Source organism: Podarcis melisellensis (genome assembly GCF_964234715.1).
Source record: "Podarcis melisellensis genome assembly, chromosome: 12".
Classification (NCBI taxonomy): Eukaryota; Metazoa; Chordata; class Lepidosauria; order Squamata; family Lacertidae; genus Podarcis; species Podarcis melisellensis.
In genome coordinates, this window is record NC_138544.1 from 8,561,922 (window position 1) to 8,587,310 (window position 25,389).

Below are 25,389 nucleotides of genomic sequence, written 5' to 3' on the forward strand. Positions count from 1 at the left end.
CTTCTATGCTCATTTTTGGCAATGCATAAGTGGCTACCCTACACGTATTTTACACACACACACACACCTTTCTGCCCTGCACAATAAAAGAGGAAATAAAAGAAAATATCAGTTTTCTGCATTAGATTGCAGCCATTTGTAAACACAAACCAAAAGCCAACAGATCACAGATAAACTCCACATAGCTGAAGATATGTGTTTTTTCGTCCTTAGATATAAATAATCCAGCCAAATTCTAGTTTTTGAGGGAGGGGTGCTGAAATAACCTGGTGCCCTGTTGATATTTTGGACTATAAAGTCCATCATCCCTGGCTATCGACATTAGGCAATGTGAGGTGGGCAGCTCAAGGAGCTAATTTTGGGTGCCACAGAAGGGCAGCACATTGTCTATGTTTCAATTAGGCCTTTGGGGAGAAATTCTGAAGATTTGCAGAGAAAGTGCAGAAAACAGAATGCAAACATTTCTGTGCTTGATTGTTACTTTTTATGATACATTGGCTAATAATATTAATGATATTTCAACATGTGTCTCAGCTTGTGAAAATAAGCAGATATGTGGAAACAAATCCTCTCCTGGCCCATAAACAATCAAATCAGTAGGATCCCACCAGGATAAAATTTGATCTAATTCTTACATGTAATAGTGCAACTGAAGGCCATTCTTTAATATACCAATTAAATTTGTCAATATTAATATTTGTCCATTAACAAGACCAGCTGGTGTTTAGAAGGGGCAGCCTGTGGTATTGTATAGCTGTGTCTTTTAATTGCAATAGTGAAGCAGTCTTATTTTACTTCCTGGGTCGCTTAGCAAAGCCCTTCCATAGCAGGCTGATTTTGAAGCAATGGTTTATTCCACATTAAAAACTATATTGGTTCTGTACTCAGGAATTCATGTTACAATCATTGAGAAAACCTTCAGATCAGACTGTACAAAAAAATATTGTAATGGCAAATAAATCTGTGGTTTTGTGTGAGTTTTCTTTGGGAACTCTCATGGTTTTAATTTCCTCCTCATGTCTATGGTTTGTTAGTATATGCAAATCATCAAAGAGACGCTGTGTAACTGGATGCCGGAGGTGCTCTTAGTCTTTTTAAACTTATTATTAATAATGTCACAATGTTTGCCTGCATAATTGATGATACAAAGTGAAAGCTCACAAACTGAAAGTCTCGGCTGGGGCTGGTGGAAATTAGCAACAATACAAAGAATTAAACCTGAATTGGAGCAATTTGTGTCTTCTGTGGATTGCTGTTTGCTCTGATTGAGCTTTAAAGAGCAGGCAAAGCTCTGGAGCAAAAAATTGTGGGCGGAATAAGGATTCCACATGCTTCTTACAAGTGGAATGAGAGGCATGACGGCCACTGATATGCAAAGAGCACATTCAAGCTAGTCTTGCTCCTGAGTCCTAAGGCCAGGATGCCACCTTGCGGTACACTGTAAAAGTACCACAGTTGAACTCGTAGCCATTTGCACATTCTTTGTAACATCCAAAGAGGTCGCCAGACACAGCCTGCATTTCCCTTCAGACAGTACAAAGAAGCTGCAACCAACTGAATGCGCACGACTACATGGTTGGCTATGTAAAACCCGATGCAGGTTTCAACTGAAGAGCTAATTCGGAAGTGCCATTGTGAAATAGTACAGACCTCAGAGGCGGAGAATATACCTGGCATGGAAAAAGCCACAGGTTCAAAAGATCACAGCTGTCAAGCTCCAGCCCAAGAAACTCAGGTAGGAGGGTTTGGAAAAAACCCCACCGGCCTTCTTGGTAAGTCACTCCTAGAACTTGCTGGGGTAGATGAGCTATGGTCAGCCTTATGTGTTTGGTAGTGCCACCTCGGCCAAACATAGCAAAGCATTCAGAAAGTCATGGCAGTTACTTGAAAACTGGCCTACTCTTCCACGAGATTCCATAAAACTCTGAAATTTACACTGTATAGATATGTGTATATTGTTTCAGGCAATCTCATTCCCAAATGACATTAAGACAGTACAACCCCAAAGTGAGGACTGAGCTATTCCCAACAGTCACTTAAGAATTCACCATGCTATAATCCATTAGGATGGAGCTGCAAGAAAACATGTTAAAGGATCATTATCAAAAAGCAGATTTTTGTTTTACCAAGAAAGGCACCAGAAGTTAATACATATCCCATCTTAATGTAACGTGTGATTGTTTTAAACATTATGAGAGACGAATTCATGCGCTAAACATAAATACCTGTTTCCTGGTGCTGAACACCACTACCTGCTATTGTAATTTGTCAACAAACCTGATGAAAATTTCTATTGCCAGTGTATGCCCAATCTTAATCTAGCCTTATTTACATTGAGGGACATGCAGCAAATTCTGCTAACGAAACCTTACTGATAACCAGTGAGGTCCAATGTGTAAACTGCTGGACTTTCAATATAAATCTCAGCTGAACCATGGGAATATTTCTTTATCTAAGCATAGGTTTCTGATCTGACCTTGGACAGCAGTCACAAGAACAAAACAAAAGATAGATGGCAACAGGGAAAGTGATAGATAAACAATCATAAAATAACCAGGCATTAGATAATGGGAGTTTCTTTTGTTTATATTTATAAGATCTTGACTCCCCAGTTCCTTCCCATTCACAAAGGACTACATATCAGTGAAGTCAGGGTAGCCAAAGGAAGACATTCATTGCTGCTTTCTTCAGTGCAATATGCCCTACGAACAAGGGTACATAGAAGCCGAAATGAGCGACAGTCCCTGTCATTTGGTTGCAAAGAATAGTTTGCCATCTATAAAGCATGCCACACATCGAGATGGGGGAGCAAAGTGATTTTGATAGACATGTAGCCCAATCATTTAGGCTGCAGTCCTAGAACCAGGCAGCTGGCAGTAATCCCCATTGAACTCCATGGGATGTCTGGGTCAGAGCTGGCCCAGGCATGAGGCCGACTGAGGCAGCTGCCCATCTCTGCCGCAAGAGAAGGGAGGAGAAGCAGCAGCTTCCAGGAAGACCTTGCAAGATCTCATGAAACTTACATGCGATCTCGCAAGAAGTCCGCTAGTTCTTGCGAGATTTGCCAGAAGCTGCCGCCCTGCAACCCCGGTAAGTGAGGTTTGGGCAGAGGGGCAGTGGAACGGGCACAGCACCTCCCCGTTTTGCCTAAAGTGGTGAAATGGGATGAGCCGCCCCTGTTCTGAGTAGACATGTACAGGATTGTACTGTTGCAGCATCCATTTGAGGAACATAGGAATCAGACCATTGGCTCATCTGACTAATCTTCAATGAACAGAAGCAGCTCTCCAGAGTTTCGGACAGGGGCACTCCTGACAGTTACATGGAGATACCAGGGACTGAACCTAGGATTTTAGGCATGCGGGACAGATGTTCCGCAACTGAGCATCTCTGCCCTTTCCCATAAAAGTAAAGGGACCCCTGACCATTAGGTCCAGTCATGGCCAACTCTGGGGTTGCGGCGCTCATCTCACTTTATTGGCCAAGGGAGCCGGCGTACAGCTTCCAGGTCATGTGGCCAGCATTCTGGCGAACCAGAGCAGCGCACAGAAATGCCATTTACCTTCCCGCCAGAGTGCTACCTATTTATCTACTTGCACTTTGACGTGCTTTCGAACTGCTTGGTTGGCAGGAGCAGGGACTGAGCAACGGGAGCTCACCCACTAGTGGGGATTTGAACCGCCAACCTTCTGATCGGCAAGTCCTAGGCTCTGTGGTTTACCCCACAGCACCACCCGTGTCCCTCGCCCTTCCCCATACTCTGCCATTAAATACAGTTTCTTCACATCCCACAACCCATGCCTTCTTTTCCCATGACCTCTGATTTTCCTTCATCTTTGTTCTAGACAGAGGATGGTACATTTAAAAAAAATAATAATAGACCAACCATTTAAGGGAAGGAATTTGCAAAAAAAAGAAGAAGAAGAAAGTTTCTTATTTTATTCCAAATGGAATTTCTGAATTTGTCAACCTGAATCCTGCCCTTACTTATCAGGCAGGCTCCATATTCAACCCTCTTATACTAAGCACAGCTCAGAAGCTGTCAACAAAGTTTCAGGATGCCTCCTGTCCGTGCTGCCTGCCTGAGACTGCAAAACCAGGAGGGGCTGTCAATCAAGCGGTATTCAGTTTGGTGTGTCACTCGCTACCCAAGCCGTGCTTGAAGTGCAAAGAAATGGTATCACTCAAGTCCTACCTAAAAACACTGCTGAGGGGTTGTTCTGGAAATTGTAAAAGTGCTGCTTCTTATTTTAGAAAAGGGTCTCCTAGGGAAGGATGGCGTGACATATCTGCATCCAAGTGGGAAGGGAGATTTAAAAGGGTGGTGTGTTTTCAAAACAAAACCAGAATGTGACATACTTTATAGACAGATCCCTGAAAAGCAGAATCACACACACACACAAAATCCAATGTGAGCAGCATTTATGGTTCTTTAGCTCCCAACGCAAATATTTTCCTTCCCTCCCCACACACACCTTTTTAATGAAAGGATTTTGGCTTAGTGCCACTGAAGGCTTTATATACAACATCACCAAGGCTAGTGGATTGCGTCCGTAGGGTACATCTCGTTTCATCTGCTTGCCTCTTCTGCACTGAAGTTCAGATGTACAGTATGGATGATATATGCATGTCCAAGACTTCAGCTGGATATCAGTGCTTTAAGCTGCGGTCCTATACCCGCTTACCTGGAGGGAAGTCCCATTGAATTCCATGGGACTTACTTGTAAGTAGACGTGTACAAGACTGCACTGTTAGTGAACTATATATATATATATAAAGCTATTCAATAGAAAACATAAAACATTGATACAAATATATAAAAAGTCAAAATCAGTATAAAAAGCTTATATTTATAAAAAATACTTTTTTTAGGCAACAGTCTTCCCCTGAGGGTATATACCACAAGTGTTGGATTCATAAATATTGTTCTGCACTGCAGCTCAGTTATCAAGGTTCATCTCTTCCAGGAAGTACAAATTGCTCCAGTCACCTGACATGCCTGCAGTGGTTGCCTCAGGATACATTCCCTAGCTTAAGATGATGATGAACAACAGCGTCAACAGAGCCTCCGAAAAATCTGGAGAAGATTCCTTCTTCCACATATGGAAGATACAAGAGCAGGATCAATAGGGTAGCGAGTGTGTATCACATGAACGGGCTTTCAAGGTTCCCCTCCAGAAGCTTACTGACTTTTCTGTACCCAGTCCCAGCTGTCTTCATTCTCTTGCCTGTTCTTCTCAGCCTCAATGATCTCTTTGTATTTTCTGCGAAAGAAGCCCATCTGCAAGTGAAAAAGAAAACTTCGTGAAGAGTGCATTTCTGATACACACACATCACAATTTGCAAAGTCCTTGATATGGAAGGGGGGGCATGTCTTCTTCACCTTCTTCTTCGCTACAATATATCCATTTATTTCCAATTGTCAATGTCAAAAGGGACTAAAATCTATAAAAATCATAGAAAATCAACGTGCCAATTTGCTCAATTTCTCTAGGACTCCATGACACCTCCCCTGTCCTCCATAATCCCTCAAGCAAGGTGTCAAGACCCTAATCCTGTCAAATCACTCTGCCAAGCCTTTCCTCCAGGCAATGCCAGTACATGGACCATTGTCTTCTCGTCACCGGTACTCAGGATGTGCTTATCTGCGCATATCTCCAGCTCTGCATATTTCCCCCTCCCTCCTCCAATTGTTAATCCTGTGTAACCCAACCTCTTCTTAATGTATTCATGATGTAATCTGTGTAACCCAACCTCTTCTTAATGTATTCATGATGTAACTGGGATGTGTTTTGCACTGTATTCTGGGGCATGGAGGGAAGTTTCAAAAGTTCATGTCACCCCTTTCTCGCTGTTCAATCTCGCCTTGAACCTGTTGTGCAATAAACTTGGATCTTCTGCAGCTTGCTCCTGTCTCCGGCTGAGCTCATTTTCCTCCACAGGGACCCGCGGTCTTAGTCCGATGAGCTGGGTGACAGAGCAGCCTCGCACCCAGATTTTACCGTAACATCCTTAAGATGAATTTTTTGTACTGGTGTTCCAGTAACTTGAATAGGACTTGAGGGAGGATTGGATGGTACAATACCTTGCACAGATGTGCATGGGAGCAGATATCTGGGTTGGTGTTTGGTCTGAGGGATCCACAGTATCTATTTCCCCCTTCCCCCTTCCACCTCTGACCCGGAAAGCTGTCTGTGGACAAATGGCAGCTCCCTCGGCCTGAAAAGCGAGATGAGCACAGCACCCTATAGGTGCCTTTCACTGGACCTAACCGTCCAGGGCACTTTAAAGGTAAAGGGACCCCTGACCAAACTGCTGCTCATTGCCTTTTTAATTTCACATGCATGTGCAAATAAGATATATATGGTCATTGTGTTTGCATATGTGTGGTGGTGTTCAGAAAAAAAAGAATAATGGATGGTTGTGGTTGCTAGCGTGAAAAGTGGCGGAGGGGGTTGGCAACAACAGTAGCATCAGGACAATAGCTGGTACAGCAACAAGAAGAACAGTTGTTGTTTCTTTCCCTGTGAGCAAGTTGTATTATTAAGATCTGTACTTACAGCTAATCCTCAGAGTTCTTAGCCCAGCAAGTAATTGGTTAGCAAGAGGCTGACCTCCTACACCACAATGCACAAGTCCACCAAGTTGCTGCTAAACACAACTCCCTCAGCCATGAATCGTACCATGTCCCAACCTAATGTACGTTACAGAGTTGCTGTGAGGATAAATTGGGTGAGGTAAGTCCGCTCACCCCTTTTGGTGCAGCAGCGCTGCTGGACGGAACAGGCTTCACTGGGGCCACGATGGTGGAATTCAAATGGCAGTGCCCTTCCTGATAGATGGAGGGGGCATAGGCCTATCAGGATCTTAGCCTGCGCTCTGCATTGGCGAATGGGGATGCAGGCTAGGACATGGGCGGAGTCAGGGGCGGAGCCAATGGAACCGATTGTGGGCTTCCCTCAGATCCGCCCCCTGCCCAGCACCTGGGACACAGCCTGCTTGTTCCTGCGCTGGGTTTCCCCCCCCATCCCACCCACCCTCAGTTTACACTGATAGGCAATGACTTTGCTGTGGCTATGGGGGTCACCCTTGTTTTGGATGAAGGGGAGGTTGTAGTCTCCGCCTGCCCCTCCAAACGCTGGGGTATCCCGTTAAAGGGATCCGGGGGGAGTGGCCATGTCCACATGCCGAGGGGGGTCAGGGCCGAAGGCACTCCCCCAGACAACAGTCCCTGTGGGGGTTACCCTATTCGATGTAAGTCTTAGGAACCCTCGCCTGGATTGACTCTGCATCACTTCCGGCAGGCGGGCCAGAAGTGTCTAGATTGCCCCATGCCCAAGCCAAACCTCTTACATCTGTATTCAATAAAGTTGTGGCCTGTTTTGACCCAAAACCCAGTCTTATTGGTCTCTTATTTATGTGGGTTGGGATATGGGAAGTCCGATGCCTTGTCCTGCAAAAAATATACACCACCTTGTGCCCACCTTTCTTCTGGAGAAACAAATGCATAGAAACGAGAGGAGTTTCTCCACACACACACACAGCTCAGTCCAGAAATCAACCTGAGTTGAGAGGCACTCCTATTAGCAGAGGCTTCTCTTGTCAGCAGTTCAAACCAAATTTCCCCTGAAGTTGCATTTGGAGACGGTTAAAAAACCACTGAGAAATGTTGCTAATCTGACAGATTCTTCCCTTTCAAGTTCTTCATGATGTTTCCACATTCTCACTGACTCCTCACATTTTGTTTTAGGATACATTTGGCAACAATGCTTAAAAGTGAGTATGGGGGAAATGGGGAGATGTTGCTACTCACATTAGGATTCATTTATTTTTTACACTTCCCTTAGAGATTCTTGCAGATCTTTCACCTCAACAGGACCTTCCAAAATGATGTCCATTTTCATTTTAGGAAAAAATTCAAGAGCACTTATTTTAGAAGAGTGATGTTGAAACTACTTGTATCTAATGATCCCCTGTAGCAGGTTTCCTCAACTTCAGCCCTCCATATGCTTTTGGCCTCCAACTTCCATGAACCCTAGCTAGCAGGACCAGCGGTCAGGGATGATGGGAATTGTAGTCTCAAAACACCTGGAGGGCCAAGGTTGGGGAAGCCTGCCCTATAGCTAACAAGTTTTATACTTCACACGTGATTTGGGGTGAACTGTCCAGGAGGGAAGCACACTTCCATGACCATAGGCTTGTGAGGGCAAACACCAGAAACTTCTCCTGCCCAATGGAAGCTACATAAGAACACAATTTCTTGTGCCTTCTCTTTCTAATGGGAAATCATATCTGCTGCCTTTAAGGGAAATTCAAACCCTTCTGTTCAATGAAGAAGTTGCAGAGTTGCCATTTTTGCTGGCCATTTAATATTAATCAGTAGTTTTACAAGTCCCCACCCCTGACTAAAACAATTTGATTTGCGTGAACATTTTGAGTCTTCTCTTCCTGACTGGGATTTTTATGTCCTTCCCATAAACAAAAATGATTGCAATAAAGAGGTTTGGGTAACCGTTCAGGAGTAATTACTCAAACATAGCAGCATGCCATTGCGATCATTAAGTCAATATTTTGTTCATTGTAATTAAACATTTATGTTATTCCTACTGTTTTAAACCTGCTCTCACCCTCCTGCGGGGTGTGATGTTTTCGCCTGCCTCCATCAGTCAGATGTTATTACCCTCTTCCCCAACATGGAGCATATTTAAAATGCCTTTGTACATTAGATTTGATCCAGCTACGGTTCTATGAAACATGACTTTGAAACTGAAAATCTTGTATCAAATTAAATACTGAGCAAAAGTCCAGAATTCCCTTGTCTGTGACCTGTTTCAGCTCTTTTTAATATGATGCTGGGCATTTGGGTGGCACTGTGGGTTAAACCACAGAGCCTAGGACTTGCCGATCAGAAGGTCTGTGGTTCAAATCCCCGTGATGGTGTGAGCTCCCATTGCTCAGTTCCTGCTCCTGCCATCCTAGCAGTTTGAAAGCACGTCAAAGTGCAAGTAGATAAATAGGTACTTCTCCGGCGGGAAGGTAAACGCCATTTCCGTGTGCTGCTCTGGTTCGCCAGAAGCGGCTTAGTCATGCTGGCCACATGCTGTACGCCGGCTCCCTCGGCCAATAAAGCGAGATGAGCGCCGCAACCCCAGAGTCGGTCACGACTGGACCTAATGGTCAGGGGTCCCTTTACCCTTTACCTTACCATTAGGCAAAGTTAGGCATCACCTTTAGCTACAGACTTCTGAACATGCAACAGTGTGGACACCATTTTGAAGTTTGCTTCAAGGTGTAAAATGTCCTGATCCTGATCACCACCTGCCAATTCATGTTAAATAAGTCTACTCAGGAGTAAGCACCACTGAGTACAATGGGACTTAGTCCCAGGTAGGGATGTCAGACAATTCTGATGAAAACAAAACAGTGTGGAGACTGCCCATGTTCAATCATTGGTCTGATGTCTGGAACAGAAGTCAATCCAGTGAATGCATTTGGTATTCGCTGTTGTTGCTCTCAGTTCTCAAATTATACATTACACCTGTCAATGTACACACACACCGAGTTATTCAATAGTTGAAGTGTTTCAGTACTTTGAAAAGTAACTATGTAATAACGATATTCCCAATATGCACAGTCTTGCAATCCTGTACACGCTTACCTGGGAGTAGGGATGTAAGAAGGCATTGTTTTCTGTTCTGCTTTGTACCCATCATATGCAGCCCTGTTTCTCTTCTCCTGCAATTTCTCTTCTGCCCCAAACAGTGCTATTCATCCCTGTTGCAAGCTCAACCCAGGGTTTCCCGCCTAAAGTGCGTATTTTTCGCTCTATAAGACGCACCAGACCACAAGACGCACCTAATTTTTGGAGGAGGAAAACAAGAAAAAAAATATTCTGAATCTCAAAGCTAGAACAGCAAGAGGGATCGCTGCGCAGTGAAAGCAGTGATCCCTCTTGCTGTTCTGGCTTCTGGGATAGCTGCGCAGCCTGCATTCGCTCCATAAGACGCACACACATTTCCCCTTACTTTTTAGGAGGGAAAAAGTGAGTCTTATAGAGCAAAAAATATGGTAATTACTTAAGCTAAGTGAGCTTGCAAGAGGGATGAATAGCACTGTTTGGGGCAGAAGAGAAATTGCAGGAGAAGAGAAACAGGGCTGCATATGATGGGTACAAAGCAGAACGGAAAACAATGCCTTCTTACCTCCCTACTCCCAGGTAAGCGTGTACAGGATTGCAAGACTGTGCATATTGGGAATATCGTTATTACATAGTTACTTTTCAAAGTACTGAAACACTTCAACTATTGAATAACACAATTGCCACATTACTTGCGTTCCTAAAATATGCAAAGGCATTTGATTTATTGTCCTTTAAAACTGCTTGCAGAGCCCTAAAGGTGCCTATTCTTCAAGCAAACCGCATACTTTGAACATTAAAATCTACACTTGTAGAAGTTACGATCAAAATTACAGAAATGCATTTTAATTTCCTCCAGGGCCAAACAAGCAAGAGCAGACTATTTCCTACTGTTCTTTTAATAAAAAAATGTCGGCTTGCGAAACATCTGCTTCAGGAATTATCTTTAAAAGTTTGTTGCAACAATTTCAGGCGCTTGTCTTATTTCACAACTGGATCAAGAATATGTGCACAGGGCTTCCCACAAGCATTAAAATGAGTTGGAAAAGTTAATAAATATTAATGAAGCATGAAACCGAGAATCTACAGGTGATCCTGCTAGGAAACCAAAGATTTGCTGCAATCTCTGCTGCTGTTGACTTTGCTGTAATCTCTGTTAAGTGCTCTGAAACCGGGCCAGAAAAGAGGGAGATCAGCAGAGATAAGGCACTCTCATATATGCATTTAATTAAAACAAAAAAAATTTAAGTGAGCATGTGCACTTTACCATTTACAACTAACACGCAATATTAAGGGACAGCTCCAATATTTGTCCTGTGATCCATTCACAACATGAGGATTCCGAAAGTTAATGAAAAATTGCACAGCCCAAGACAAAGCAAGAATCTTGATAGCATAGTTCTTTTAACTTGAAGCCTTTGGTTCGAGTCCTACCCTCCAGAGCAGGAGAAAACAATATAATTAATGTATAGAGATCTGGGCTTGTGGATTCCTTAACCTTCTGCTCCTTGTTCATATAACATCTGAAAAGGGCTCGAATCAGTAAAAGATAAGACGATCAAGGCTGATTAATTAATGATGGTTCAGAAAGGGTCTCTCTTCTCCAATGGTAATTTGGGTGGCATAAACTATTTGTGGGGTGTATCTTGTTTTAGGTGTGGGCCTAGCTTATTTTTGTAGGTTTCGGGGGTGGAACATTCCTCAAGGCTTTTTGTGATCTCTGTGAACTTTTTAACGTTTGGAGGGGAGGGGGCACTTAACTGACAAATACAGGTCAGAAGAGGGCCTGAAAAAGAAGAATTTCGAAAAGAAGCCCACAAGAAGCCTGCAATAAGATACAGCAGAGTCCTTCCTTGAGAATGGCCCAGTGGGAAGGCAATGTCTTTCCCCCGAAGCTTTTCTGATTAATCAAAAATGACTGGTCCCACCTGAGATGACTAAACATGGGGCAAGGGGCCAGCATTGATCCTATTAGCGTTGAATATATTCAATATATTCTGTTGTTTCGGGTGAGCATAAAAAAACAAAGAGATCAATATGGAGATTATAAATAATACAATGTTTTTGGGGGGAAAGATAAAGGGAAAGCAATTTTGGGGAGAAAAAGCAGCAGATCAACAGCAAGAACAAAGACTGCTTTTTTGGCTGTTTGTTCCCCTGCCGCCAAAAAGTGTGTGTGTATCTCACCAAGCATCTATTAAATATTTCTAGAGAAATTTCCATTTCACCAGTAATCAACACTGTACAATTGGGATGTTTAATTGCAAAAGTAAGAGCATCTATTACAAAATGGGTTGCATTTTAGCTCACATTCCAGAACAGACAGACACCATTCACTGTTTCAAAGTACTGCCTTACAGGTATTCTAACTGCTTCCTGGCTTGGAAGTACATACCTCTCTAACTCAGTCTTAGCACAGCTTGTTAGTGTTTACACTTTCTCTTCATTTATGAGTTTGCAGTCATTAGTTGTTATACTTTCTCCCTGTCTAAGCACTGGACAATTTTCCTGTGCTTATTTTTGTTCCAGGTGAAAGTGATGGTCAGCCTTGTCATTGCAAAAAGTGCACTATTTCTGAATATCCCCCATTTGATGCAATTAGCTTGATTGTACAAAAAGTCACTACTCCCATATTCACAACATGCAATCTGTGTTAAGTGTTTGGCAACGGTTCAAAAACCTGTTGCTTTATTCTGGATAATTCTTTCCATCTGCAGATTACTGCTCTATGAAAGGAAAATAATGAGTATTAGTTGCCTCTGAACCACCAATCAATGTCAAGAAATACGCAGGGGGAAATCAAAATAAAATTTGCAAATAAAAAATTATTAATAAAAAAGAAATCAACAGGATGGGCGGGGCAGGGGGGAAGAGATTTGGACTCACTTCCAGGAAAATGAGCATTATAACCTGAAAATGAGCATTATGGGATAGAATTTTCTGAAAATCACAATGTCATATTTTTCTGCACTGATCTTTTTTCCCCTACTGCTACCTTTTATGATATTTCCTATTCATTTTTCTTTTATTCAAATATTAGACGTGTGCAACAAAATGAAGCAAAAAGCATTCTTCAATGTTACAAAAATGTTGCAGTACTATAACAATACATTTTAACTAGTTTTCACCACTACAGCTATTTTTTAACTTTCTATTATTATTATTATTATTATTATTATTATTATTATTATTATTATTATTATTATTTACATTTCTATACCACCCTTCATCCAAGGACCACAGGGCAGTTTACAATATCAAAACACAAAAATATATAACATAGTAAAAATAAACATAACCACCACCACCACCACCACACAAAGTTTAAAAGGCCATCGATGGTTTGATTATCACCAATCACTTCCAAGCCTGCCCTTTTAAATTACTGTAATTTAATCCAGTCGGTGCTATAAGCTTTTTTGTCATTCACAACTCCTCTTTAAAATTCATACATACAGTAGAACATGAGACATTCTTCCAAATCTAGACATGTTTTCCCTCTGAAATTGTCATCAACATATCTCGTTTCCATTCTACCCAACCATTGTGTCCTAATGATTCTAAATCAGTTATAATCTCATATATACTACTCATCCTAGGGACGCAGGTGGCGCTGTGGGTTAAAGCCTCAGCGCCTAGGACTTGCCGATCGAAAGGTCGGCGGTTCGAATCCCTGCGGCGGGGTGCGCTCCCGTTGCTCGGTCCCAGCGCCTGCCAACCTAGCAGTTCGAAAGCACGTCAAAGTGCAAGTAGATAAATAGGGACCGCTTACCAGCGGGAAGGTAAACGGCGTTTCCGTGTGCGGCTCTGGCTCACCAGAGCAGCGATGTCACGCTGGCCACGTGACCCGGAAGTGTCTCCGGACAGCGCTGGCCCCCGGCCTCTTAAGTGAGATGGGCGCACAATCCCAGAGTCTGTCAAGACTGGCCCGTACGGGCAGGGGTACCTTTACCTTTACTTTATACTACTCATAGTACCTTTAACCTGATTATCAGATGCAGTTGATAACTCAAACTTTGTTGGGTCTCTTAGTGAACTGAATGTCCTTATGTGTGTGTAGAAGATACATATGTTTGCATATGACTGTGCATACAATTAGGCGCTCCATCCCTAATACCATGCTATGCTTTGTGTTGTACAGAAATAAAGCCAAGGGAAAATCTGTCCTCTGGCTTCAACGTAGCATTATGGTCACTTTCCATGCTCCATGGAAGCAGCAAAAGGCACCTGACAATTTCTGCTAACAACTTCCCATGGTTCCCAGTGAAAATTGAAAAGCAGAACTGAACATTGTTGCCACATAGTACTACAATCTAACTGAGTCCCAGCAGAAATGGCACTAATGCAAAGTTTGAATGCAAAAGTCAATTCCCAGATCCTTTAGCTAAGCAAAATCAACATCATCCAGTATAGTTACACTGCCATCTACTGCATTCTTTAAATATAACTTTTTAGAGGTGGTAAAAATTGCATTTCTGTTTGAAGCGTAACTAAAGGCAAGTTGGGAATTAATTTGCAGGCATTTTAAAGGCGGAAAATAATGCAATAACTAAAATGCAGATTTTAGTCTTTGAAATCTCTCTCTCCCTTCCTTACAAAAATAGATGTCTCAAAATAGGCGGCTGGGACTAAACAGCAATTAATCACCACAACATGAACAGGCAACGAAAGGCTTAAATATCCATTGAACTGGCAAAAGAAACAGCTCAGGAAAAGTTAAAGGGAAGGCACTGTACAGGGGAAAATATCCTTTCCATTCACAGATCCAGAGGATGACCAAGAAGATTAAACTGGTGAAATACTTATATGCCAACAAGGTGAATACTTCCACTTTCTTGGACTTATTTACTGAAATTTCAGTAGTTACAGATACTTCTGAAGACCCTTCCATTTCCTATGATTGTCATATTTCTACATGTTGGGATTATAGGGTTGTATTCAATGCAGCTGAAGCAGAGTTCTGTTGGTGCAACAGGACTTCTGTTTCTTCTGCTCTGCTTATACCTACAAAAAAACCAAAAAACTCTACTCACTCCTCTGGAGCTGATTTTTAGGGTGCAAGGTGTGCTGGGAGGGACAGGAGAGGAAAAGGAAGTGCCACTGCATGGAAGGAAGTCTGTTGGATGAGTATAACTGCAGCATTGGAAAGAGTCCTTAGTTAAGGTTGGAACCTATGCATGTTGACCTGACAATATTTCCTATCTATGTCCCTTTGTGCACATTCCCTATGCCGTGGGAATGTGCACAATCACTGCCGCATGTGCACACTCTCTATTCAGCCCATATTAACTACAACAACTGCACAAAAATAAAACATGCCCCCTTCTCCCATTCACCTAACACTCTTTATCTATGTCAAGAGAGTACAGGGAATGGGAAGGAGCAGTCCTTCATACAAACAGAATAAAGATGAACTATTTTTTAAAAAAATCTGTTTCTCTTAATATTAAACATTTGGACAGTCATCTGCATTTTAATAAACCATGGTTTGTGAAACCATGGATGAGTTATGGCTGCACACTCCAACCCTGCCCTGCTGCCACTAGCTTTGGTACAGAAATCTTGACATGTGTTAAGCTTGAGTTCCCGATTACATCCAAACTGGGAAACTGGCTTTATGTCAGTTAACAAACCAGGACAAGAAGCTCAGACTTGATCATGTGACAGGAGGGAGGAAGGAAGGAGGGAGGGAGGAATGTACAGCCATGGTGCTCATCCACAGCATTATAAACCATGGTTTACAAGGCCACAGATGAGCCTTCAAACACAGCCATAGTTTGAAAGTTATGACTTTCAGATCATATTGCTTTCTTCATCAATTCCATTTAAAATGAATGAGTTTAGATAATCTTTTTAGGCCATATGTATGAATCTGTATTAACAAAAATGTGTTAACACTGAAAGTTTTATATTTTAATATTTTTTCTGGATATCAGGCATGACTCGCACAAAGCCATTTCAAATTATCATTGAGATTAATGGGAGATCATACGGACATGATTAACATGATTACTGAGATCAGTGGGAGTTAACTATTAGTTGACAAAATCCTGCCTTTATAATGAAGGTGATAAACCCCAGGAAGTGTTTTGCCCAATTTTTACTCTTCAGAACTGAGAAGAGCAAAATATAGTTGAACAACAACGTAAGTACATTCATATTTCGCAAAACCCAGCAGGAACACGGTAGTAGCTAAATGCTGTATCACTGTCAGGCAAATGATTTATTAAATGTGCTACTCTTTTTTTTCCTACAAAAGGATACAAAAAAATATTACAAAATTTCTGGCACTGCTTTAAAAACTCTATATTTAGGCTAAAGTTTAACTAGTATCACTGAGCTCAATAAAAGAGTAATGCAAATGGTTCATTTTGTCTGCCAAAAATACAGAATATTTGACAGAAAATTGTATCTTTTCCATAATTACTAGCATAAACAATTGTTCTCTGCTTGGTTCAACCAGGGGTAAATGCATATCAAGGAATTAATACCTCCCAGTTCTCAGAACGATGGACCTATGGAACAGTTGTTTATTTTTAAAATGTATCTGCTCTTTTAAGTTTATATGTCTGAGAATTTTATAATCATATGCGCTTATTTGCAATTTTAAAGTTGGCATATATAGTGTGTCTTGGCTTGGGTTCTTAAGAATACTGGATATTTTGAAAGGTCTGCTGCACCACAAAAGGACTTTTTGCTTGCCAGTGGATTAAATATGTTTATCTGGTGCCAAGATAAAAGCTAGACTGTGTAACTGGTTTTTGATGTATTCAGTGTCCCCATTGGACAAACTTTAAAATCAGATAGACTGTTTACCCACATGATTGCAGACGATGTGTTGCCTTTGCAAGCATATACCCAGACCACCAACAAAGTGCAATTACTTGTGAAGGACAAATGGAAATATAGTGAAGAAGAAGGAAAGGCTTGACCAAGTTCCTATTTCTATGAAGTGGCAACTGTGCATAATCCACCTCGTTTCTCTACCAAATCTGTCACAGTGTTTGTGCATACAGTAGAACTGTCAATGCTCCTACTAGCTCATTTGTGAGTAACTTCCTATGCCCTGGGCATGGTAGATGAAATTTGCACAGCCTTTTCCTACATGGACCATAAGCTCAGACCTTCATGGGTTTACAAAAACTGAGGCTTAGCGCAGTTTTCTCCTTTCCTTCAGCACCAAGTCTCACACTGCCTGGAGTGCAAAAGGACTTCTCTTTGGATTTGTTCATACATGCAGGTTCATCCAATGAATGACAACAGATTTGTCACCCCCAAAATAATGCATTTCAACCCACCTTGGAAGAATGGCAGACGAAAGTGATAGACTATATGGAATTGGCGGAAATGACTGGCAGAATCCAAGACCAGGGAGAAGAGTTGGTGGAAGAAGATTGGAAGAAATTTAAAGACTATTTGCAGAAACACTGTAAAATTAATGAATGTTAAAAGGTTGTAGGATTGAAATGAGATGGCTTTAGTAACAAAGTTAAAAGAATATGTAAAAAAGGATTGATAATTAGATGAAAATATGAAGTTCAATATGTTAAGATATATAATTAAGATAAAAACAAATAGGGTAAGGATTTGCTGAATTAACTATGTAAACTGGAATACAAAAAAGGGAGGTGTGAGGAGGCCAGGAAAATATGAAAACGAAACTTAAGACATGAAAAGATTGATTTGTTTTTAATTGTGCTTTTTTACTTATCATTTACTTTTTATGTATTTTGTATTTTTCATTTGTATTTTTGTATTTTTTCTATTTCTTATTTTTTTATTCTTTATTTTGTAACTTTTGTCTGTTTATAAAATCTTAATAAAAAACAAAACAAAATAATGCATTTCAATGGAGTCTGTTCACGCGTTCAGCTGTGAGCTAGCCAAAGCTGAACAAGTGATGCAGCTGCCTGAACCCACTGGGCCTTTGCACTTAACTCATGTAGCTTTATACCTTGTACATGTGCACATCTCAGCAAAAGGATGGAAAGTCCATGCCTGCTTGGAACAGGCTTTGGACTAGAACATGGGCTGTTCCAGATCCGGCCCAATCACCTTCTAAATCCGGCCCGTGTACGGTCCGGGAATCAGTGTGTTTTTACATTACAGTGGTGCCCGGCAAGACGAATGCCTCGCAAGACGGAAAACCTGCTAGACGAAAGGGTTTTCCGTTTTGGAGGTGCTTCACAAAACGAATTTCCTATGGGCTTGCTTCGCAAGATGAAAATGTCTTGCGAGGTCCTGCAGGGTTTTTTTCTCCCCCCCCCCTTTTCCCAAGCCGCTAAGCCGCTTATTAGCTGATCCGCTAAGCCGCTAATCCACCGCTAAGCCGCTAATGGGCTTGCTTTGCAAGACGAAAAAACCGCAAGGGGAAGAGACTCGCGGAACGGATTCTTTTCGTCTTGCCAGGCACCACTGTAGTAGAATGTGTCCTTTTATTTAAAATGCATCTCTGGGTTATTTGTGGGGCCTGCCTGGTGTTTTTACATGAGCAGAATGTGTGCTTTTATTTAAAATGCATCTCTGGGTTATGTGTGGGGCATTGGAATTCATTCATATTTTCCCCCAAAGTATAGTCTGGCTCCCCACAAGGTCTGAGGGACAGTGGACCGGACCCCTGCTGAAAAAATCTACTGACTCCTGGACTAGAAGATATTGGAAGATGCCCTGTTCTGGAGAGCTCAGCAAAGTCACACTCCAATTACCAACCAGTCATTCACTGCATGACTTCATGGTGACTGCAAATTTCATAAGCCCATCCTCCCCATGGATACACGTAATGGATATCAGGAGTATTGACTGTGAAGTCACATTTTCTTGAAAGAGGAAGTGGCAAGTATTAAGCATGTTTTTAAAGAGCCGGCTTAACGTAATAAACTTCAGCTGTACAAGTTCATACAGCTTGCCGAATCTAAACATGAAGGAAGCAGATGGGAGTTTCCATCCAATTGTCCCACAAAGTTCATCATCTGAGGTTCTGCTTCAAATCCCTTGACCTCAGGAGGCAAAGTTGGTATCAACTTGGGTCAGTTGGCAAGGCCTTGCCAAGCAAGTTCTGCCAGGCCCCATTACTCTATTGCTCCCGGTGGTTGGTGAAGACCTGGCTTCTTAAAACAGTCTTTGATCAGTTGTGTAATTTTTGCTGGCTCAGTTCTAGATGTTAAATAGATACTATTAACTTATTAATTTGAATGTGTGTTGGGGTGCAGAGGATCCAGGTTGCCCTAAAAATCGAGGGGGCCTGTCACTTTGTCTGGAGGAGGTCAAGTGCTCTGGAGGAACTGGCCACTGAAGCTACAATGTGTGTGACACTAGCCCCCCTCAACACTGAGTGGGCCCAGCCCCTTTCTAACAAATATTGAGGGGGCCAAAGACACATCAGCCCCCTAGAGCTGTTGTGTGCCTGTAGTGGTGGGTTGCTAGTCTCCTCAAACCTATTTGGAGAAATAGGCAGTACAGAGACTTTTAAAATAATAATAATCTGCTATCATTCCTTCATGTGTGTGGAGTGATTTTGACAGTTCACAAGAAGTCATCCTGTACTCACTTACACCAGAGTAGTCTTCTGCCTATTCCAATTGATTTCCTCACTGTGATACACAGTTCTGAGTATGCAGAATAAAGCTTGTGATTATAACCTGAACTCATTTGGAGAAGATGACCACATTTAAACGTCACTCGGAAAAGAAATGAAACATACAAATGCTGGGTCAGAAACTAAACTATTATATTTATCCAAAAGATCTGCCAAAAATAAAAAATAAAAGCTACATTTGAAATATGCTAGTATTGTGTTTCAAATATCATGTCATGGTAAAGGGGGTGAGGAGTATTTTGAGGTGAACATATCAGGATTTATCAACTATGAAACAAACTGCAGCTCATAAAAAGTTATGAGGAAGTTAGAAAGCTGCTAAGTGGCAGCTTTTAAAAAACACACATACCACAACAATGAAAAACTTATTTTTTTGTGATTTGGGGCTCCAGCTTTTTATTTGTTTAGTTTGGACAAGTTTGCTTTAAAAAAATAAGTATTTTTAAAAAGATGTTGGATAACTTGGAAAAAATGCAACCTTGTATTATTTTTGCTCTTTGTAAACTGCTCGGAGATACTTTCCTGACTGAAGAGCAGGGTAACAAAAAAATGTCGTAAATAAATAAACAAAACAATCCCAGGAAATCACAAAATGAACATTCACATCATATATTGTGGGTGCCCTTTGCGGGATCGCGTGCGGTGCTACAGTTCCCAGGGAACTTGCTAGTAGAAGGGGCTGGCCTGCTTCTCAGTGTATTATTCAGACGTTCACGCCCAGCCGCAGTATTAAGTTTCATTGCTGGAAGGTGGGGCCAGCCCCATTATAAATAAGGGGAGGAGACAGGCAGACAGCTCTGGAGATTCACCCTCCCTACCCTCCTGTCAGGGAACTGCCATCGGAGCCAGAGGCGGAGGGAAGGCTCCGGAGGGATGCCGGAGAGGGAGAGAGGCCACCCATCTGCTGGGGAAGGAAATCAGCGTAACACCAGTGGAGAAGAGGGGCAGATGGGGGAATCAGAGAGGAGGCTCCAGGACTCATCGCCGGAGACCAGCCCGGAGAGCACGGGTACTCCGCTCCCCACACCCTACCTGTGCAGAAGACTTCCGCGCAGGGAGAGTAGGAGGAGACTTGGCGTCAAAGAACTTCTTTGCTGGAAGAAGTTCAAGAAACACCCACTGACGGATTCTGCCAGCGATTGAGACAGCCACGGGTGAAAGGCTGTCCAGACAGAAAGGGTTCAACCAGGCAACCTAGCCAGGAGTGGCGGCAACTTACGCACGAGCAACCCCTAGAACCATTACACCTCCCTTATTTGATGTTTTCTTGTTTGTCTGCTAAACAGGGAGCAAAGGTTAACCAACATTCTGCTATGTTGAAGGACCAGGAAGAAATTTTCCTACATTGGCAGGTTTCGTCTTCCCCATAGCAATTTGTCACAACTTTGGCAGTTATGGCCTTGGGTGGAATCCTTTAGTCTTTTCGTCCCTATATTGGGGGGGGGGAGTTTGAAGTGGTGACTCACCCCCCTGCGGCGGCGATTCCAGGGTCCCCTCTTAAAGGGGTTATATAAATGGGTGTCACTGGCCTTGCACTGAAAGTTTGTCAGTGAACTACCCTGTGTGTGGGGATATGGGCTGGGCAGGCCTGCCTACACTTACGTCGCACAGAGCACCCCATATCCCAGTTACCCTGATGTGCCCCAGTTCCCCCGGCTGGGGGGCTGGGAGGTGTACACGCCCAAGGCCTAGGCCAAGGTATTCCGACATTCAGGAGTTTAATAAAGTCGTGGCCTAATTTTAATTCCATAACGTTGTTTAATTCCATAACATTGTCAGTCTTCCATAACATTGTCAGCCTGGGGCTGTCACGCAAATAAAAGTCCCTTTAAAAGGTAACTGTGACATTGGTTGCATGTTTGTTTGAATGCACACGCCAATTTGTTCAGTGCAGTTTATTCCCAACTAAGCAGGCACAGGGCTGTAAGTCCAGGATGCGTTTTTCCAAGTAATGGTTTCCTGGGTAAGACAGCATTCTTATGAATGCTTGACCTTTGAGGAAGGTATTTATTTGAAAAAGGCATTCTGCTAGGGAATTCCGGATGGTACATGCAAAATAATAATAATAATAATAATAATAATAATAATAATAATAATAATAATAAATAAACAACAAATTTAAAACACTTAATTGATACAGCAAAAAACAGCATAAAATACAGTATACCACATGAATAACAATAAACTCAGAATTCAAAAATCAATTTGAAGGGGAAATCCATCCAATAAGCATTAGATGATCAATTTAGCCAGGGCTAGCTGGCTAAATTAGCCCTATTTGGGCCAGCGAGGAGACCGGGGAGAATTAGCTGTGGGATTCCAGAGCAGGTAATCTTCATAAAAAGGGGAGGGGGAGGGAAGGAAAGGGAATAAAAGGTCAGGCTAAGTTCAAATTGAAAGCCAGGTGGAATAGCTCTGTCTTACAGGCCCAGAGGAAGGAGGTTAAATCCTGCAGGGCCCTAGTCTCATGAGACAGAGCATTCCACCAGGTCGGAGCCATCACTGAGAAGGCCCCGGCCCTGGTGGAGGATAATCTGACTTCTTTAGGGCCCGGAACCTCTAAACTATGATTATTCATGGACCTTAAGGTCCTCTGCAGGGAATACCAGGAGAGGCGGTCCTGTAAATACGAGGGCCCTAAGTAGGCAGATAACAGGACCTCCCTCCCACTTGCCCCTGGTACTTCAGCCCCACGTATAAGAAGAAGGATCACAGCTGGAGGCAGCAATGCTTCTGAATAGCAGCTCGACTCCTGCTTGTGGGTTTCCCACAGGGATCTGGTTGTCTACTGTGAGAACATGATGCTGGACTTGTTGGGCCATTGCTCTGATCGAGGAAGGCTCTCTCTTATGTTCTTTTGATCTCTGGACTGAAATGACAGGCTATGCAGAAAATCACTGGCAAAGGATTCAGATATATCTTTTCCTGTTAGAAAACATTCAGCTGTGCATTTTAGCCAGCAGAATAAAGATGAATAACACACTGTGAGGCCACAGAGAGGGAACAGGGGACAAGTTGCATTTATAATGGTGCTGAGCTCCCAAGCAATTTCAAGCTCTTCTTTTACAACATCACAACTGCTTTTCGACTGCACAAATAAGCCGTGGGGTATTTACAGGAAGGCTGCTTTCAACATCTCCTAAACAGGGTCTGTGTATCTGTGGCCAACACTAAGCAAGACAGTGATAAACAAGGTATTCCTTTTGTGAAAGAGAGCTTTGTATGTTAAAATTGTGTTATTAAGAAGGGACTGAAAAGCTACTGTAATGGAAAGCATGTGATATTTACATTAGAGTCTGCCATGGCAGCTGTGAATTTGCCTGACTTTATGCTTCAAGGCCTATCTCTGAGGCAGGGGTATTAGGGTAAAATGGCTAGTGTCTTTTAAACTGTGGCTAACCCCCTTTACCCTCTTGAAAGAGACCATTTTGGCTGTGAGTCCTGGAAGACCAGCCTTGTAAGCCTTTTCCTACCTGGCGTGGGAGGACGGAGCCTGGACTGACTCCAGCTACAAAAGCTCAGGCTGCTGAACAGAATATTGGGCTGGGGGGATGTTTGGCATATGTTGTTGTTATTGATGTTAATTTTTTATCTTTATTTTTAGACCTTATTACTTATGAGGAAATTGCTCAGTTTGGTTGTGTACTTTTTGATGTGTTTTATTTATTGTTTATGATTATGTTCGTTTGCCTGTTGTCTTTGTCCATGGAGTTTGACATGGAGTTTGAGGCTGATCACCGAAGAATTGATGCTTTTGAATTATGGTGCTGGAGGAGACTCTTGAGAATCCCATCGACTGCAAGAAGATCAAACCTATCCATTCTGAAGGAAATCAGCCCTGAGTGCTCACTGGAAGGACAGATCGTGAAGCTGAGGCTCCAATACTTTGGCCACCTCATGAGAAGAGAAGACTCCCTGGAAAAGACCCTGATGTTGGGAAAGATGGAGGGCACAAGGAGAAGGGGACGACATGGTTGGACAGTGTTCTTGAAACTACCACCATGAGTTTGACCAAACTGTGGGAGGCAGTGGAAGACAGGAGTGCCTGGCGTGCTCTGGTCCATGGGGTTACGAAGAGTCAGACACGACTAAACGACTAAACAGCAACAACAGTGACTATGTTCATTTGCAATTATGTAAATCACTTCATGTTGTAAGCCGCCTTGAGTATGGTTAACTATGGAAAGGCGGCATCTCTGGGACTCTGATGTAAGGCACTGAAGTTGCAGCTTGTAGGAGTGCCAGGCTGTCTGTCCAATAGAATCAAAGAACTGCAGAGTTAGAAGGTACCTTGTGGGTCATCAAGTCCCTGCAATTCCGGAATCTCAACTAGATCATATTAGAATCATAGTCTCTTCCTACGTTTCACTTGCATATTTGTAAATAAATCTCAAAAACTTCCAAAAGGAAGCCAAACTCAGGTATATGCTCTCCCTGCAATTTTTGAGTGCTTGAGGAAGCAGGCTGCATGTGGCCCTGCTGTTTGTATTGGGAATTACGTTTCCTTGAGCTGGTGTGACCAAGCCAGAATGGAGGATGTGGCAGTAACAATGCAACAATGCATGTAATGGCATTTACATGCCTTTGTCCCTTGCATCTCCTTTTGACTCCCCTCACCCACCCACAATGTCTGTTTAGATTGCAAGCTCCTAGGGGCAGGGATCTATCTTTTGGGTGCGTAACTAACAGCATCATAAAAATGCTGGCCACACTTCTATGCAGTTTCCTTACTGGTGGTGATGTGAAAACTGTGGGTTGCACAACAGATATAAATACTGCTTACTGGAGGCAGGGAAACATTTGCTTTAATCACTTTTTTAAAACAACAACAACAACAACAACCAAAACATCCAAGTTTTATCATAGTGATGAATAAAGAGCAGAAAATGTCCTGAATAAAAAGCTGCCTAAAACATCTGACCAAATGACTCTTTATAATGGGGAATCATGCAGAGGACACTACCTGTTTTATGTTGGGCTCATTTTGATGTTAAATACATCACGGAATCAGGTTCAAACTAAAGAAGCTGCTTGAATGTTGAGTGGCAGAAAATTATGTGGAAGTGGTTTCTCGTTAAGTATCTTCCATTTTCCCAATAAGGGGAATGAACTTTTTTCTGACATTTTAGGTCCTCAGTGCGGAACACTGTTTGCTCATTAAAGCTAATGGATGATAAATACTTACCAGGGACTGAAAGGGGGGCGGGGAGAGATGCACATTTTATGCCAAGGCCGTGGCTAATCCTTGTGTCTGTGTTGTGTCTGACAGAAAGCTTACCTTCCACAGCAGCACAGCCAGAAACAGGAAGATGAGAATTCCCACCAGCAAGCTGATAGCAATGATCCATCCAACCACATAACCACGAGGCTCCAGATTATGCAAGGCCTCAAAGACCACCTACGAAGCAATTAGGAAAATATATATATATCATTTACACAACAAGTCTTCATTATTCCGTATGACAGACATGCTACACTGAATTCCCTATTAACATTTCCAAAGCATAGCGCAGTATAATAATGTCAAACACATTTGCAACTTTCAGCTGTCAAGGCTACTTTTCCTCAAGGGTTTTAAAAAAGACTTTCCTTTTTTTAAAAAAACCCCAAAATCAGATGTAAGCACTGATAATAAGAAATGTCTCATTCTCTGAAATTCCATCTTATTGCCATTCCTCCCCAGGCATAAAGTTCACAAAGTATCACAAGGGTGTAGCAGCTGGCACGAAGATGCCAATCTTCTCTAATTTCCATTAAAACTTCTAGAAACTCATTCAAAAAAAGAAAGGACAGAACAGAATGTGTCAATTTTTCATTGAAACCAGTCATCTGGTAGCAAAGCTTCAGGAGTTGAGAAGTGTAACCTTCCCAGGCCAAAGGGTCAAATCAAATTCACCAACCCTCCAGGCAGAATTAAGTAATACAGTCTTAAGGTCCATGAGCTATACATTAATGCAAAACATTATTTCACAGCATTTCTGTTAATTTTGCACTGGCTGGATTTCCTAAGTGGTATGTTGGTACTAAAGACTATTACTAATTCCACTACTACTATTGTCATTTATTATCATTGATGTTATTTAACAGCCAAGGCAAAATGTCTAAAAGATATTCCAATGTATCTATCCGCTAATCAGGGGTTAGCAATACATATCTG

At 42.3% G+C, this 25,389-nt stretch overlaps 1 protein-coding gene across 1 annotated transcript in view; it reads right to left on the reverse strand.

Moving 5' to 3' along the window:
- Positions 1-1,953: 1,953 nt before the first annotated feature.
- The window catches only part of ITGA9 (integrin subunit alpha 9), a 228,183-nt gene continuing 204,747 nt past the window's right edge, over positions 1,954-25,389 (reverse strand). Inside the window, exons 27-28 of the mRNA XM_081931017.1 lie at positions 24,511-24,630; positions 1,954-5,281 (exon numbers count right to left, since the gene is read on the reverse strand). Coding sequence (XP_081787143.1) covers positions 5,183-5,281; positions 24,511-24,630 — 219 coding nt within the window. The 3' untranslated portion in view covers positions 1,954-5,182. The remainder of the gene's footprint in view (positions 5,282-24,510; positions 24,631-25,389) is intronic.